Genomic DNA, 18,743 nt, shown 5'->3' on the forward strand with positions numbered 1-18,743 from the left:
CTACCGATATATCGTCGGGGTCACGTCGTTAGTGACGCACATCCGGCGCCAGTAGCGACATTGCAGCGTGTGACACCAAGGAGCGACGATCAACGATCGCAAAATCGTTCAAACACGGTGATCGTTGACACGTCGCTTCTTTCCTTAATATAGCTGCTGCCACAGATACAATATGGTCCTTCGTTCTTGCGGCAGCACACATTGCTATGTGTGACACAGCGGGAGCAACGAACATCTCCTTACCTGCGTCCACCAGCAATGAGGAAGGAAGGAGGTGGGCGGGATGTTACGTCCCGCTCATCTCCGCCCCTCTGCTTCTATTGGCCGGCCGCTTAGTGACGCCGCAGTGACTCGCTGTGACGCCGAATGCACCTCCCCTTGAGGGAGGGATTGTTCGGCGATCACAGCGACGTCGCTGACAATGTATGTGCGTGTGACACTGCCGTAGCGATAATGTTTGCTATGGCAGTGAGCACCAAATGTCGCACGAACGATGGGGGCGGGTACTATCGTGCTCGACATCGATAGCGATGTTGCAGGGTGCAAAGCACCCTTAAGTGTACTGCAGCCAACCACAGGAGTGAAGAACAAGTTGATCCTTTAGGTTATGTGTCCATGATCAGTGTCCTTAGCGTTTTGGAGCTACCTCCTTTAATGGGACCAGTGTTTCTGCCCTCCTGCAGCCAAGATGTCTAGGTTTCACATATCCGGCATTTCTCCGGATTGCCAGATCTGGCACACTCCAGTACAGTGTTTAATACTTTACAATGGCATTGCGGCAAACTCCAGTCACATGCTCCGGTCACATGACAGCATGTGACCGGAGGTTTCTGCGATGCCATGGTACTGTATAACACTGTACTGGAGTGTACCGGATCTGGTGAAATGCCAGATGTGTGAAACTAGCCTAGACCACACCTTCCCTAGCTTTTCTAAACACGTGGTTCAGACAACATCTTGGTTACAGGAGACCTGGAAAAAGGACGCAGCAGGAAAAATAGAAGGCACCAGGTTGGGTGACCATACATGATAAATGTGGCAGGTCGCTTTAATGCTGCCATGGTTTATATGACAGTGGAATTCTTACAAGAATGAAACTGCTTCGTGTCATTTTAAATGTTTTATTTTTGCTGTGATTGGCACTTAATAAAGTCTCATTTTAAGGTTTATTGTTATATTTAATTCCTGGTGTGCACATGTTTACATGCGGAGCCTTTTTTCTTCTCTAATGTATTCTCTTGTCTGCATGGTGTAGCATCCATGACTGCTATCTTCAGTATTTTGGTGCACCCCATCTGTATTTCATTCTTTATGGTGGTGACCCAGTCTATTCTATTGTACTCCTTTGCCAGTTATGGTTTATATCTTACAGCATGCACACCACCGAAGAATGGCTTTTGCTATGTTAAAGGAAAATGTGTCTTTGAAAAATAGCCATGAGAAAATTGAAGGTGACATTTTCAGAACAAATATACTTACAGGGGTTAAAACAAGAAAAAAATATCTGGTGCCAGCTCAGGATGTTACAAGATAATAATAATAGTAATAATTTATTCATTTATATAGCGCTATTAATTCCATAGCGCTTTACATACATTGGCATAATGCCACACTTTTAACCAGATCAAATTAATCATTACTTGAAACTTAACGAATTGCCTCAACGTCTTCCTTCTTCCCTTTCTCCTCCCCCTTTATATTCCCTAACTCCTTCCATTCCCACTTCCCCTCCAATACCCCCTTCCCCATTCACTTTTAGCCTACCCTTTCTTCCCTTCCCCTTCTTTGTTCTTTCAACAATATTTTTAAGAATGCATTTTAAATACTTCAATTACCCCCTCCCTTGTTATTGTAAACCCCTTAAAATTTAATAAAGTATACAAATTAATCCTTACAATAAACAGACAACTCACTCGTTCATGTCTTACTGGTGCTTCTTTCCAAGGACTTTTGGATACATTTGGCTCATCTTCCATGGATACTGGTGGAGGGCGGGCATAGGAATGTAAACTTTTGCTGGTAGCTATTATGTGAACAGGTGACGATCTACAATAAAGAATGAGCCACATAACACAAGTAATGCAAGGAGTGACGGCGCAAACATATGGCCGGGTAAAATAAGTATTGAACACGTCATCAATTTTCTAAGCAAATATAACTAACCAGATGTCTGTAACAGCCTGTCCAATCCACACAGGCAAAGAAATTAAACCATAGATGGCCAAAAATTAATTTATGTTTAATAATGAATAATGAGACAGGGAAGTATTAGAAACACTTACTGAATGTTTTTAATACTTTGTACAGGACCCTTTGTTAGTGATGACAGCCTCAAGACATCTCCTGTATGGAGAATCTAGTCACCTGCATTGCTCATGTGTGATTTTGTGTCATTCTTCCACACAAACACTCTTCAAATCTTGAAAGTTCTGTGGGCTCCTTCTATGAATTCTGACCTTTAGTTACTTCCATAAATGTTCTATTGGATTCAGTCAGGTGATTGGTTGGGCCATTGTAGCAGCTTTATTTTCTTTATCTGAAACCAATTGAGGGTCTTCCCTGGATGTGTGCTTGGGATCATTGTCTTGCTAAAATGTCCACCCTCGTTACATTTTCGTCATCCTGGTAGATAGCAGCAGATTTATTTTATCAAGGTTGTCTTAGTACATAAGTCCATTCATCCTTCCTTTAAGCAGATAAGGTTTGCTAGTGCCGTATCCTGAAAAAGAGCCCCACACCATAATGTTCCTACCTCCAAACTTCACTTATTGGTCTGGTGTTTTGGGGTAATATGCAGTGGCCTTTTTGGCCTCCAAATATGGTGTGTATTATGGCATCCAAAGAGTTCAATTTTGGTCTTATCTGACCAGATTATTTTCTAACACTATTTCACAGGCTTGTCTAAATGTTGAACAAACTTTAAACTCGGTTGAACATGCTTTTTATTCAGCAATGGAGTCTTGCATGGTCAGCGTACATACAGGTCATGAATGTTGAGTGCATTACTTATTGGTTAATTTGAAACAACTCTACCTGCTCATTCATGATCTTTTTGCAGCTCTCCATAGGTGGTCCTTGGCTCTTGGACAACCCTTCTAAATTCTTTTCACTCTCGTATCTGAAATCTTGTGGGCAGCACCTGGTCATGTTCGGTTTATGGTGAAATTATGTTCTTTCCATTTCTGGATTATGGCCCCAACAGTGCTCACTGGAACCTTCAGCAGTTTAGAAATTCTTCTGTAACCAATGCAATCAGTATGTTTTGCAACAACAAGGTTACGAAGGTCTTGAGACAGCTTACTGGTTTTACCAATCATGAGATGTTTTTTGTGTGGCACCTTGGTAATAAACCTTTTTATAGGCCATCAGTACAACCAAGTGATATTTTTCAGCAAATGGCAGGATTGCTTTCTAATTACTGATAGATTTCAACTGTTTTCATGACTTAACATGGCTTTTTTCATGGTTTCTGCATGTGTTCTATACTTTTTCCCATGCCAATTGTCATTATTACACATTACTAAATTTATGGACATCTACAGTTTCATTTCTTTGCCTGTGTCTGTCTTTGGATGGGTTATTATTGTTGTCTGGTAAGAATTTCATGTTAATAGTAACTTTAGAAATATATTTACTTGAAAACTTGACCTGATCAGTACTTATTTCACCTATTATATATACAATATAAAAGGAGTTAAATAACAGAAATTGCATTTCTAACATTAAAGTCATATAGTCCAAAAGTACTGTCAAAAATCTAATTCACTCTGTGAAGTGTATTATTGGAAAACCCACTTGGGGTAAAGGAGAAGGATCTGTCAAACATGAGTTGGCTAACAAGTTTTAGTATTTTTAGTACAATAGGAGTGCTTTGCTACGAAAGCCATTTGATACGGACCTATAAGTGTTCTCAATGAATGTAGAGTTAAAACATTGCAGCAATTAATTAACTTCGGCCATTTGCACACTAAATATTTGGGGAGCTTTTTACCTCAGTATTTGTAGCCTAAACCAGGAGCGGAACAATCACAGGAAAAGTATAATAGAAACACATCACCACTTCAGTATTTATCACCCACTCCTGGTTTTGACTACAAATATTGAGGTAGAAAACCCCTCAAATACTCAACGTGTGCACATGGCCTTACAAGCAAAATGAGTTTGTGGAAGATTACATTGCTAATGCAGACCTAAAAATCATTGTAATAATGGGATGTACTGCTAAAATATGCAACAATAATATGTCCCCATACTCCGCATCAACCCATGTAAAAGGGCCTTAACCAAATGTCAATTATCTAGATTATATTGTTAGTTAGTTATCTGCCCACGTAAACTTGCTTTTTCAGGTCTTTCAACTCTAACCAGGCTTTTCTTTCACTGTTATTCCCAAGTTACCGTATTTTTCGGATTATAAGACGCACTTTTCCTCCCAAAAATTTGGGAGGAAAGTGAGTGAGGGGTGCGTCTTATCTGAATATAGTTTACCGGAGTGGTGGAGAAAGGTCGCAAGAGGCCGGAGGAATGCTGAGGTGCTGTGCAGGGATCTCCGGCGGCTGAGCAGTGTCTGCAGCAGCTGTGCCAGGTCTCCGTCGGCTGCAGTGACTGTGCGGTGTCTGCGCGGGGTCTCCGGCAGCTGGAATAGTGCTGCGGGTCGGGCGGTGAGGACTTCAAATAATGCTGCCTGGAGTTTGCGCGTGTGCAGATGGAGCTCTCGGCTCAAGCTCTCATCTGCGCAAGCGCCGGCTCCGGCCCATTGATCTCCCTCCAGCGGACTTCAGGAAAATGGCGCCCGGAGGTGGTGCATGTGCAGAGGAGATCTCGGCTTGTCATTGAGCTTAGAGCTCAATCTGCCCTGACTCTGAATGCCATTTCTTTTAAGTCCTCACCGCGCGCAGCCACCACAGCAGCTGCACAACCACAGCAGCCTGAGCCTCCACCTCATCCTCCGCTGCTGCAGCAGCACCAGCACAGCCTACAGTTTCTGGGACACCCATCGCCCCTGCCCACTGTGACTCCTCCAGCACCGCTACTGCCTCTTCCTGTAAGACACCACCGGATTACAAGACGGATCCCTTTTTTTTTTTTTCTTCACTTTTTTTTTGCTCTGAATTTAGGGTGCATCTTATAAAACGAAAAATACGGTAATAGGATTTTTCGACATATACAGTTAGGCAGTAAACCATTTAATGGAGAAATTAAAAACTATTAAAAACTGAGTTAGACATTCCCCCGTGTTAACTACACAGAAAAATGGAATTGAATCAACCAGACTCTCAAATATCCCAATGATCTAGGGTTGTATATATATGGAGGGGAATTTAGATGCCTAATAGAATAGACAAGACTGAGTAAAGGTCTTACCTATTATAGAATGAACATTGCATTAAAGGGCTTTGTGGACTCGTTGCGATATTGGCCAGCTCAGTTAACCAGTTCATCTCGTTTCCGCATGAATAGGCACTTTCTGACATATTTGAGGTATTTTGACTCCATGAAGGCACTGTATATTCCTGATGGGAGACATTTGCATCAAGGTGGAAAATGTCTGGTGATGATGTGGAGTCAGTGTGAACCGCCTGTAATTCTGGAAGGTCATCTATAAAGAAGGAGTCAAAGTTTAGCTAAACGCACAAGCACATAACTATAAAGTCATTAGAGAAGGATACTTTCCCACAAATGAAAACTTTTGAGTAACTAGACACTTCATCACTTGGTACACATAATAAAAAAAAATTCATAATAAGCTCAGCAAACTTGAAGTGCTGAATATTGGCAACTGATCAACTGTATACATCAGCTGCAGTCACAAGGAATGCCCAGTAGCCAAACAGTATGGTCTCCTTGGGTATAAGATGCAAGTACCTTGCACTAACTGAGTAATGTTGGTGGAGCACAGACGCTATGGAGAGTGGCAAACAGTGGGAAGATTTCTAGGGTATGCAGTGGTGTTCAATGAGTGAACACCATAGGAAAACCAGCATTTAGAACATGTTTTACCAGATTAGTTCAATGAACGCTTTAGTCTAGATTTAACCTTTCAGTTAAAGGGAATCTGTGGATTGCAGCCAGGCATTGTTTGTCTCTTCAATGCTCTGGTGTTTCAGCATAGCTTGAAGATTGGTTTAGGGATTAATTGAATAAATTTGGCTTCTTCCCGCCCAGTTGTAGTTGATTGACAGGTCTCTTGCTATGTACACGCAGGGAAAGTCCTGTCAATCACTTGGAGTGGTGCAGGAAGAATCCCCAGACTACTCTACTCATTCATTATATTACTTTGTCTTCCAAATACAGTTTTTCTGAAATACCAATGCGTTTGAGGAAAAAATACCTGCCTGCAATCATGCAGCCAGGCTCAGATTCCCGCTGCCTGTGGTATGGGCAGCATAAATCAACTGACAGGTTCCCTTTAAGTCGAAATATGTAAAAGACAGTCGGTCACTTTGACCCTTTTCTTTCATAGGTCCCCAGTGATATGCTGATTAGCGGGTTCCATTGCTAGGACCCACCCAACCTATTGTTACCAGCAGAGAAACCTAAGGCTATGTGTGCGCACGTTATGTATTTGCATGCAGTTACGCTGCGATCTGCACCGCAGTGTAACTGCATGCGTCCTGCGTCCCCAGCACAATCTATGAAGATTATGCAGGAGACGTGCGCACGTGGCATCTTAGAGCGCAGCGCTTCAACTGCTGCCAGAAGCGCGCATTCTAAGAAGTGACATGTCACTTCTTTCCTGCGCTCTGCATGCAGCTCCTGCTCTGTCTATGGTAGGGGCTGCACTCAGAGCGCATGGAATCGGCTTTTTTTTTCCATTACGGACTCTTTCTGCAGCGATTTGAAGCGCACGTGTGGTGTTCAAATCGCTGCAGAAATTTCTGCAGGGACAGAACGCTACGTGCGCACATAGCCTAACATTCAGTGCTTGTTTATTGCAGGGAAAAAGGAAACATTACAATGTATATCCCAAGGAAATTACTCAGCTGTCCATTGATGTAAGTGGAAACTCTGATGAGTAAATGAAATACCTAGAGGAATATATCCTGGGAAATCATGACAACATATGTTCTATAAGCTACATGGAAACTTCAATGACTCATATCACACACAGCTTTTTAATAAAGACCCGTTCATACATAGGAAACCTCATACCAAGTTCCATGTGGTCATCAGAAGACTCGTATCCTGGAGAAGATGGGAGTCGTTCGTCACACTTCAGCCCTTCCAGGGATTCATTCATTGCTGTAGGCCTGTTGTCCATTACCAACTGGACTTTCTGTACAGTATTGGGCATGTCCTTAGTCTTTACTTCCCACACCATATTATAGCACTTAAACTAAAAAGAGCAGAGACAAGAAAACAGAAGAGTTAACCAGATGTACTTTATTGATGTGAAGTCCAAATGATGCTTCTGCATTGGCACAGACTGTATAGTGCTTTTATATTCTGCATTGCATCTTCCCTGGCGTTAACTTACAAAGAAGTACACACAAGACTATGACACAACATTGCACATCTGAAAGGACAGACACACTGATAGATTATATACAGAGCTCCTCACCATTATTGGCACCCCTTCATTTTTTCATAGACTGTGCAATATCTTCAGAAATAAATGGATATTTTACCAAAGTTGTATCCTAATGATTTTTTAATTCGTAATCCAAAATAATACAACAATAAAACATTGTCAACTTATATGAAACAGAATAAACTGCATGTGCAGCAATAAAGGCCCCCCTAATTAATACTTGGTTGCACACCCTTTCGCATTGATGACAGCCTCTAAACGCTGCTTGTAGCCATCTAAGGTTCTTTCACTTCTCAGCTGGTATTTTCTCCCACTTTTCCTGTGCAGTTTGTTTAAGCTCTTGAATGTTTGCAGGGTTCTTTTTCAAAATAGCAGATTTTAACTGAACACAAAGATTTTCAATGGGATTGAGGTCAGGAGTAAAGAGGTACAAACCCGGGTTTCGGTTTTCAAACCGAACACTAACTTAATATAACAGAGTTCGGCTTCGGATGCTTTACGTGGGAACTTCACTTGCGCGACCAGCGCTGTGCTCAGGTATGCTCGGTGCTCAGCCCTGTGTGAGCCGCTTGCAGTGTTTGAACAGCTACACTGGGGGTAACAATCACATGTAGTGTGCAACAACACCAAAAAAATTTTTGAAAAAGCCCACTTACTCTCTCCTGGAAATGATCTACTTATGACTGCCTGTATGTGGGCAGAGACTCAAAATGCCAATCAGTGTTTTTGAACCAGGCTCGGACAAGTTCAGACAAGTGGAGGTTCAGTTCAATTGTGGCTAGCGAAACAAACTTACAAAAGGTTCACTCATCTTTAGTCAGGACTCATTGCTGGTCATTTTAAAACAGTCCATTATTTCCTGTCTCAGCCATTCCTGTGTACTTTGGGATGTGTGCTTTGGGTCATTGTCTTGCTGTTAATGTAGGACCGATGATCTTTGACTCAAACCAAGTTTTCTTACACTGGGTAGGACATTTCGCTCTAAAACCTATTGACAATTCTCTGATTTCATGATTCCTGTGACATGGTCAATGTCCCCAGTACCAGACGCAGCAAAGCAACCCCACAACATTATGGATCCTCCACCATGTTTAACTGTTGGTAGGATATTCTTTTCAGTATTATCTTCATTGCGCCATCTGTAAACAAACCGTTGCTTTGCATTGCCAAAAAGGTCAATTTTTATTTCATCTGTCCACAGAATATTTTCACAGAAGAATTGTGGTTCGTCAAGGTGCTCTTTGGCAACAGTTGTTCTTTTTTATTTCTTTTCTTCAGCAATGCTTTTTTCCTTAGCCTTCGCCCATAAAGCTCTGCTTCACACCAATCTTTGAATACGGCTCTTGTGAATTTTCCTCTTGTGTTTTTAAACCTTGTCTACCATGTTTGATCAAGGTTATGATTAAGAGGCGTTACTCAAAACATGTAAACCAGAACTAGGCATCTTCACGGTTTGTATTTTTAATATGCATTAAATGAGTTCATTTTCAGAGCCAGATCTTTTCCTTTTGTTTTTTCAATTTTCCTCTTTCCTCCTTGTTCAGGGAGATTCTTGACGGTTCCATGCTTTTTAGTAACATTGATCACTGTTGAAACTGGGATACCAAGATCTTTGGAGATCGCCTTTATAGACCGAAAACTGATTATAAATAAAAATTGTTTTTAGAGTAATCAGTTTTCGGTCTATTAGCAGTTTGAATTCTCTAATTCTTATTAAAATTGGTGTGTAATGAGATCGCCTTTATACCTTTTGCAAGTCTTGTGTTTGCTAATGTCAGTTCTGTTGTGACAAAGGAACAGGGCCTACCCTGTGGCTTTGGAAAACACTGAAGTCATCATTCATTGGCTCGTTCATGTCACATGGGCACCGACAATTTATCACAGGTGATTCTCATTTGTGATTTACCACAGGTAAGTTAAAATGTGTTTCCATACAATCCATCTGTTTAAAATTTAATGTAAAGGGTGCCAATGCCAGTGTCACAGCAAGACTTAGGTTTTTCTATCCAGCCCATTGTTTTAAATTGTTTATCATTTGCTCTTTAGTATTTAATTCAAGCGCTCTATAAAAAAAGCTGCTTCACTTGATTCATTTTTTTCAGTCTGCATTATGTACTAAAACGTCATTGATGCCAATAACGATGAGTAGGACTGTAGGAGTATGCAGCTGACAACAAAGGGCAGCTGTCATGTTTGGGACATGCTGTATTACAGGCTACGGGACGGCTCCACAATGAGGATATTAATAGACTATGTATTCAGACATTGTCATGCCACTCCCTCCATACCTCCGCAACTGAGAATCAGATTACCAACCACCCTGAACATGGGGATGACAGCAAATGTCTGTCCGTCACACAGAGGATTGCCTATCTACTAGGAGTAAGCAACCAAGGTTACTCTTGGATGACAGCAAGTACAGATGTTGGAAACTAAATGAATGATATAGAAGGATATTGGAAACCTTCATTATTTAGTTAATACCTTTGTGAAACCACAATACCCTTAAGATAAGTTAGTAAGCTCTGGGCATGAGCTGCCTATTTCTGGAGAGAAAAGGACACTTTCTATTTAAAAAGGTTCCAATGCTCTGGTTTAAATAAATATATATATATATATATATATATATATAATAAAAAATATTATATATATATTATATCCGTCTTATCTGATATGGTTTACAAACTATCCTCATTGACAGTTTCCAGTTTGGCTGTTATTGTTGATAGTCTCATTGTTGCTGAATTTCTTGCTAAGTTTACAAAGCACATGGAGCATAAATAAAGAGGTAGAGGCGTAGATATAGAAATACGGAACTTAATAGGGTTGGCCACCTTCTGGGGGGTTTTTTGCAATCTGCTTAAAGTATTTTAGGCTAAACATAATTTTTGCATCGGGGCTTCAATAAGCATTTTGCACCATTGGCTTTTGCAGGCTCCTTGTGTCCCTACACATCATATTTTAATGTGATCATCAATCAACTGAGAGGAGCAAAAGATAAGAGTTACAAACTCTTTAGCGAGCTTTACACGCTGCCATCTCGCTAGCGAGATCGCAAGCGATCGTACCCGCCCCCGTCGGTTGTGCGACACAGGCAAATTGCTGCCCATCTCGCACAACCTCGCTTACCCCCGTCACATGGACTTACCTGCCCTGCGATGTCACTCTGGCCGGCACCCCGCCTCCTTCCTAAGGGGGCGGGTCGTGCGGCGTCACACGGCAGGCGTCCAATAGAAGCGGAGGGGCGGAGATCGGCGGGACATAAACATCCCGCCCACCTCCTTCTTTCTGGATAGCCGGTGGAGGCAGGTAAGGAGATATTCCTCGCTCCTGCGGTGTCACACACAGCGATGTGTGCTGCCGCAGGAACGAGGAACAACATCGCTAACATCCTGAAAACGTTTTTTTTGTTTCAGGACGACCTCTCCGCAGCAAACTATTTTGCCCTCTTTTGCGATCGTTTAAGATCGCTCTTAAGTGTTACACACTGCGATCTCGTTAATGAAGCCGGATGTGCGTCACAAACACCGTGACCCCGACGATAAATCATTAACGATATCATAGCGTGTAAAGCCCGCTATAGACAGACCATCGTTCATTGTGAGCTGACTGATGACTTCTCCGTTAACTCATTCTGCAGCCAGTGCAATATATGCAAAAAATTTTAGTTCCAACTATATACATTTTGGTTAAAAATATATAACTATTGTCCCCCCAGATGTACAGCTCCTTTAACAGCATCAAAGAGGCATATGAGCAGTAAATGACTAAAGATTCTCTTTTTTTTTTTTATGAATCCACTATTTTGGTTTGGTCCGAACAAATGCAACAAAAATTGTGAAATCCTTCCAAAAGGAAATGTAGACTGTAAAAAGAAAAAAAAATGTAATACTGCCGGGAGAATGTCAATCTTCACAAAGAGAAACGTTCCCCCTTAGATCCGTCTTCACCTCTCATACAGCCAAATCAGATCTCTTGCTTTGCACTGATGAGGGGCAACACCCTGAACCACGTGTCTGCAAATTAGATTCTGGATTGGCTTTTGCGCTCAGTCATATATATGACAAGGCTCGTTAAAGGGTCGATAATGACTTTAGGATTGCTACTTCCAATAGGTGGCACTAGAGCTCTAGTCGTCTTTCTCTGAGGAGGCAATGTCCATATTGCATGTAGAAGTCACATCTGCGTTCACCTTGTGACGGGCTGCACAAATATGATTTGCTGCTTTGCACTCGATTTCCTTGATTAATCCCGACGACAACAAGTAGCATGAACAGTTGCAGGCAGTCCACGGCTATGGGAATAATCCTCTACTTACAGGCCCCTAAAGTATATCTAGTCTTGGCCGAAAATTACAGTAAAAATACAAAACTCCTTCCATTTTAATGAAGATTTCCTTGCCAATAGCTACCCCTAGTGGTTCACTTTTAGCATTGCATATTGAGTTTTTAATCCTCACAACATTGGACTAGTTATCCAGTTGCCATAAAATTCACTAAATGGCTGGTTGTTAGTGCATAGAATGGAGTGTCATGTAACTGTATAATGAACCTCATTTATACTGCGAGCTTGAAAGAAGGGAACTTGTAAGTGTGATTAACGGGTGTATTCACATTAACGTTCTCATACAGGTATGTGAATTACTAAACTTCCAGATCAATTTTATATTACTTAAAGAGCTGGTCCACTACTTTGATATTGATGGCCTATCCTTAGGATAGGTCATCAATGTCTGATCGGCTAGGATCAGACACGCGTACCCCCATCGATCAGCTGTTCCCGGTCCCTGCGGAGGCAGACGGAAATACCCCATCTTCTGATAGTGGCCTCAGCTGGGTACTGCACATCTGCCTCCTAGTGATTAGAATGGGAGACAGATGTGCAGTACCTTGCCACTATCAGAAGATGGAGCAGCTCCGGAACCAAGCATTTCCGGCTGCATGCTGCCAACACTGGGACCGAAAATAGCTGATCAGCGGAGGTCCAAGGTGTTGGACCCCTGCCGATCAGACATTGATGTCCTATCCTGAGGATAGGCCATCAAAGTAAATATAGTGGAAAAACCCTTTTAAGTTCTATAAAAATTAAAAATTCATCTATGATTAAAAAAAAAAATAAAAAATGTTTTCCCCAGAAACAGCACCTGACCTGAACTGTAAAGGGAACATATTGGGTAGTGCAGCTCTTCTCCGTCCTCCAGATCAAGAAGTATGCAGGTCACACTTCTCTCCAATGGACTTTCTTGGACCAACTATCATACAGTCCATATGATGGGGCGGTATTATAGTCTGGGGGGTGTTGTGGTATTATACAGACTGTAGGAAGTGGTGGCATTATACCTTCTGTGGTGGTATTATACAGCGTGTGGGACATGGCAATATTATACAGTCTGTAAGATGTTATACAGTCTGTTGGATGTGGTGGTATTATACAGTTTGGAGTGTGTTGCGGTATTATACAGTCTGGAGGGTGTGGCGGGCGGTATTATAAAGATTGTGGGAGGTGGCGATATTATACTGTGTGTGGAATGTGATGAAATTATACAGTCTTTGGGATGTGGTGGGATTATATCTGGCTCTGGTCACAGGCCAGATTACAGCTCAATACCTCAGTTATTATTCTGCTGGGGTTGGTATGTATTCAAAGGGGTCATGTTGTGGGTCATGCTGCAACATTTCCAAAATTGCTGAAAAAATGACTTTACCACATCATGTGATTAAACCAATAACTAAAGGTACCGTCACACTTAGCGACACTCCAGCAATCTGACCTGGCAGGGATCGCTGGATCGTCTCTACATGGTCACTGTTGAGCTGTCAATCAGGCAGATCTCCACAGCGATCAGAGATTAGCCACCAGCGACCCGTGTAACGACGCTGTGCTTGGTAACCATAGTACACATCAGGTTACTAAGCAAAGCGCTTTGCTTATAGTTACCCGATGTGTACCTTGGCTATGTGTGCAGGGAGCCGGCTTCTAGAAGCTGCGAACGTTGGTAACCAAGGTCAATATCGGGTAACCAAGCAAAGCGCTTTGCTTGGTTACCCGATGTGTACCTTGGTTACCAGCATCCTCAGAAGCCAGCTCCCTGCACATTCAGATCGTTGCTCCCTTGCTGTCAAACACAGCGATGTGTGCTTCACAGCAGGAGAGCAACGACCAAAAAATGGTCCAGGATATTTAGCAACAACCGGCAACCTCACAGCAGGGGCCAGGTCGTTGCTGGATGTCACACACAGCGACATCATTAGCAAGATCGCTGTTGCGTCACAAACACCGTGACTCAGCAGCGATGTTGCTTAGTGAGACGTGGCCTTAATGATTGCCAAAGCTTTACCAGATCCCAGGACTGGGAAAATATTGCACAATAAAATGTAATGTTTTATTCTGATTTCAAAGAGCTCTCACAAAGTGTGCTTAGATATCATTACAGCATTTCATGTAGATTTTCCAGTTTTATATTTCTTTACCCTTTTGTTAAACGTAGACAATGGGTCTGACAACTCATCAGCCCAAGTGTAACAGATGTAAATGGGCTGTCAAGAAGATTTTATTTCTTTTTTTAAGGCAGGGCAGGGAATGCTTTATGCATGTGACCGCTGCATCCAATCACAGTGGTCTTGTCCTGTACATGCGTAATCATCTTCATGTTTAGCTTTATATTGGTGCCAACTCCCGTTAGGATTCTGAAGCAAAAGCCATGGCACTCCAGAAAGGTGAAAGGGTAAAGATTTTATAACTATCACAGACATCGCTGATGTCTTCATATGTGCAGACCAGAGATTCTTAAAGGGATTCTCTACCTCTTTTCGTGAACCTGCCAGATGATATCTTTTTTTACATAAAAGGTCACTTGTGCTAAGTGTACATAGAATTTGAGCTGAGGGATATAAAATTCATCAGCAGCTATAGTCTGCATAGGTACGCGGCCAAGATCCGGAACTAATGCAAGGAAAAAAAAAAAAACAAACTACATAATACATATTTTTACACTGGCTCAATAGAAGAAAGTCCCCCCAAAGCCACCCTTTGGGCCTCCGCCTGGTGACAGAGGGCAATATTGGGGTACACGTTGGTAGTTTTTCATGTCTATAACCAAGTGCGCAGCCAGGTCTCTTTTCCGCTGGAATAAGTTCTGGATTCTCCTTCAATATACAGGCATCGCTGCTAGGGCCAGTGACTGGCTGCGATCACATGAACAACTGTTGTACACAGCAGCAGATGACACACAAAATAAGACAACCCCTTTATATCCTGGACACTCCCTTAATTACAGGACATTGTGTATATTATCGCATCCAAGAATATGTTTTGTGCCATTTGGTGTTTGTGTAATGACAGGTCTGGACACGCGGGATCCAACAACATAACAATACAGTCCGCTCAGACTGTCAGCACTAAAACGGGTTGTATGAGATGAAGCGAAAGGCCCGCTCAGCTTCTGCCATGGGCTCCACTCTCAGCCATAGGCTGTGTCTGGTACTGCAGCTCATCCTCATGTGTAAACCTATATATCGGTGTCCTCACCCTGGCACAATGCTCACCTTGCAGCCAAGTGGCCACAACACTTGATGATCCCCACCAAACCCCACCCCTCCCCCTGCTGATTAGACGTCAATGGCATCGCCTGCAGCCATCTGCAAGGGGTAATTTAAGGCTATGTGCGCACGCTGCATTTTTTGTGACCACAAAGCTGCAGCGTATTTGTGCGGTTTTTGGCAGCAAAAAACTCACCCGCGGTAAAAAAAGAATACGTTTTTGCGCCTTTTTTTCCAATGCATTGCATGGGTGAAAGACGCTAGCAAAAACACAGAAATAATTGACATGTTGCATCTTTGTGGTCACCAAGAAAATGCACCTAAAACAAAACTGCACTGTGCGGACAGCAAAAATGAAAACTCAGACTTTGCTGGGGAAGGAAAGTCATGCAGTTTTTAAACCAAAACGCATCTGAAAAACGCAGCGTGCGCACATAGCCTAACGCCTCAAAGAGAATTAGTCATCAGTTTACCTTAAACAACTGATGCCACAATGTGCAATGTAATGAAATACCCATTTAAACCTGCCCATCTGTAAGGCCAGTTGCACACATCCATTTTGCCGGATTCGGCGCACGCCAGTACAGTGTATGCAGTACAGTGGCAGCGCGACATCCTCCGGTCACATGACAGCATGTGACCGGAGCTTGTCACGCTGCCACTGTACTGTATACCCTGTACTGGCGTGCGCCAAATCCAGCAAACCGGTTGTGTGAAAGCGGCCTAAGTAAGCAGGCTGTCAGGGAGTACTGTCACTAATAGGCCGGCTGTACACTGCTCTGTACCAGTCGTCTGGGTGGGGCTGCCACAGTGAGCGGTCCATTCAATAAGAAATCAGCAGTAAGAACCATTTCCTCCTTGCCAGCTAATTTACCCACTGACAGGTTTTAAAATGTCTTACTGCACATTGTGCCATCATGGCATTACTCAGTAACACCACAATTGTATTCTTCATACTGACAGTCAATACTACTGTTGCTGACATAGCTTTATCTGCTTTGGTGGAATTATACATTTTTTTTAAGCCATTGCTCAGTTCTAAATCAAAAGAGGAATCCATCTGAAGGTCCACGGTGGTTTATTCAGTGCAGTACAGACAATGCATGGAGGTTAACGAGTTTCTACCAGTTTTTTATGGCATCTATTAAAGAGACCGGCCACTTCTTTTGGTCGGTGCAGTTTCCATAGCCGGCCTTCAATAAAACATCACAGATGAGCCTGGCCACGAGAGTGTGAAGATTAGTGATGTGTCGGTTGTGAACAATCCATCAAAGATCTGGCTCCCTGCTGTGACCGACAGGAGCCGGATCACCAACGAGAGCCACTAAAATATCTAAACGGCTCTTTTCACCACCGAAACCCCACCCACCCATGACTAAACTCCACCTACTCAATCTAATTTGTCACTTGTAAGTGGGCGGGGTTTAGTGGCGTTACTATAATCTTAAAGGTGTTCACCTAGGGTGAACACATTTAATAAGGAGCCGAGAACGATCTGAAAGACCCGGCTCTTTTTGGTGAGCGGAGCCATGGGAACCAGATCACCAAAAAGAGCCGGACTGCCCATTACTAGTGAAGATGGTCACTGGACTCTGGCAGTTTCTGAAGAGGATTGGAGGGGAATGTATAGTGTGCGCTATGTCACCGCATGCTGGAAGGTTTGTAGAAAACCATTCAGGGTGATAGGCCATGTGTACACTGAGTATTTGGGGAGCTTTTTACCTCCGCATTTGTAACCAGGAGTGGGACAATCAGAGGAAACTTATAATAGAAACACGGCACCACTTCTGTATTTATTATCCACTCCTGGTCTTAGCTACAAATAGTGAGGTAAAAATCTCACTAAATACTCAGTGTGCACATGGCCTAAGGGAATTATATCTATTATGGAACAGATTTAATATATTTCACCCCACGCTGCGCAGCCTGTCATTTCCATTTATTAAGTAAGTGATACATCCTCGATCAATGGCTGGACCATATATGACAAGCTCTTCTCCCCCCATTCACCTTTTGTGCCCCCCTATCCCCTCAGACTGTAAGCTTAAGAGCAGGGCCCTCACTCCTCTTGGTATCTGAATTTTGTAATGTCTCATGTTGTCTGTACATGTCCCCTCTTAATTGTAAAGCGCTGCAGAGTATGTTGGTGCTATAGAAATAAAACTTATTATCCTCGCTCCTATGTCCCTTATGGTGGTCAGGTTGTTTTATTAGAAGTGGAAGTATATAAAATACTAAATATCCTCAGCCTTGTGTCCTTGATGTGGAATAGATGGGGAGGGGGAGGGGAGACACACTCCAAAGAGCCACTACCAATCAAAATCACTTCCTGGGCAAGAAAGCGGTCAGACAGGGAGAATGGGGATAGAAAGGGGAACAAAAGGGATTTCAGCAGTCCCTGCGGTAATAATGTAATATAAAGAGTGAAAGGACAATTCCCTTATTGTCCCCACATTTTTTTTTATAATAAAATATTAAAACAATTATGCCTCACCCCCAAAATAAATGCTAAAATTTTTTTTGCAGTGTTTTAAAATTCATGACTAAGAAATGCTGTCCCAGCCCCATAAGCCCCGCAGCCAGGCCAGTTCCTCCCCAGTATGTGGCCCCTCTGAGGTCAGCCCTGGCAGAGAGTGCGGGGGGCTCACAACTGAGGAGTCAGGAAACAAGAACCGAGGAAAGCCCCGAACCAGCTCCCCTGGTCACGTGAGCGCCCTGTTTATAACCTGGCCGCGCATGCGCACACGCCTCCTTCATTCATTCACTCGAAAACAGCGCTGTCAGTGTGAAGCGGCGCTCGTATAACGCCGCCAAGGGGGCAGCTGTATGTGGGGGGCGTCTGCAAACGTCTATAAAGCCCCCAAACTGTTATATAAGCGAATCCTTGTGGTGCAGGAATAAGCCGCTGCACAGCGCCCCCTATGGTAGAGGTGCGCACTACAGCTCGCAGGTCATTGATTGGCAGAGAATGGATAGAAATGTATTCGGTAGCGGCGCCCGTAGGTCCGGGCAGCGCCGTAGGCTGCACACACGGGGGTGACCGCCGGGACGAGCGCAGGCTTCGGGATGAATGAGCCGCAGACACCAGCTGTGAGCGGAGCACGGTGTGTGGAGGAGCCGGGGCCGCCGAGCGCAGAACCGAGCTCCCCCGGACACTGCCGGAAATGAATGAACTTCCCAGACCGAGACAACAACACTGACAAAAACAATGAACGTCACAGGCTGCGGCTACAGCGCCCCCACCGGCCACCCGCCCGTCCGCGCCCTCCCCGGCGCCACACAGCGGCGTACACCAACCCGCCCGCCGCCACGGCCACTGTCACCCACTCCACTGCCGACACAAACTTTCTTTATCTACTTACCAAACCCGTCGCCATTACCTAATCGCTACCCCCATAAAATGCCTTGGGGGCAGGAGCTACGGGAGACCTCGAACTCCCATTGGCTACACGGTAAATCCGTCAAGCATACTACACTTCCTATTGGTGAAAAGTTCTGCCTGTCAGCTATTGGCTGTCACTGTGGAAGAGAAGACGTTCATTCATTGGCTGAGCTGAGTGACAGTCACTTAGATTGTCGTCACTGGATTGGCTCGCTTAGGAATGTTTTGTCATGTTGATCGAAGTTTTCGGGCCACGGGGCTTTTGGGAAATGTAGTCTAATTAGGGCTCCAC

The 18,743-nt window shown here is 43.5% G+C and overlaps 1 protein-coding gene across 1 annotated transcript in view; it reads right to left on the reverse strand.

Moving 5' to 3' along the window:
• HBP1 (HMG-box transcription factor 1) overlaps window positions 1-18,513 on the reverse strand; it is a 41,540-nt gene extending 23,027 nt beyond the window's left edge. Inside the window, exons 1-4 of the mRNA XM_075342566.1 lie at window positions 18,432-18,513; window positions 7,153-7,336; window positions 5,365-5,599; window positions 1,914-2,046 (exon numbers count right to left, since the gene is read on the reverse strand). Of these exons, the coding sequence (XP_075198681.1) occupies window positions 1,914-2,046; window positions 5,365-5,599; window positions 7,153-7,336; window positions 18,432-18,446 (567 nt within the window). The 5' untranslated portion in view covers window positions 18,447-18,513. The remainder of the gene's footprint in view (window positions 1-1,913; window positions 2,047-5,364; window positions 5,600-7,152; window positions 7,337-18,431) is intronic.
• Between the last annotated feature and the right edge of the window lie 230 nt (window positions 18,514-18,743).

This window comes from Anomaloglossus baeobatrachus, chromosome 4 (assembly GCF_048569485.1).
Source record: "Anomaloglossus baeobatrachus isolate aAnoBae1 chromosome 4, aAnoBae1.hap1, whole genome shotgun sequence".
Taxonomy (NCBI): domain Eukaryota; kingdom Metazoa; phylum Chordata; class Amphibia; order Anura; family Aromobatidae; genus Anomaloglossus; species Anomaloglossus baeobatrachus.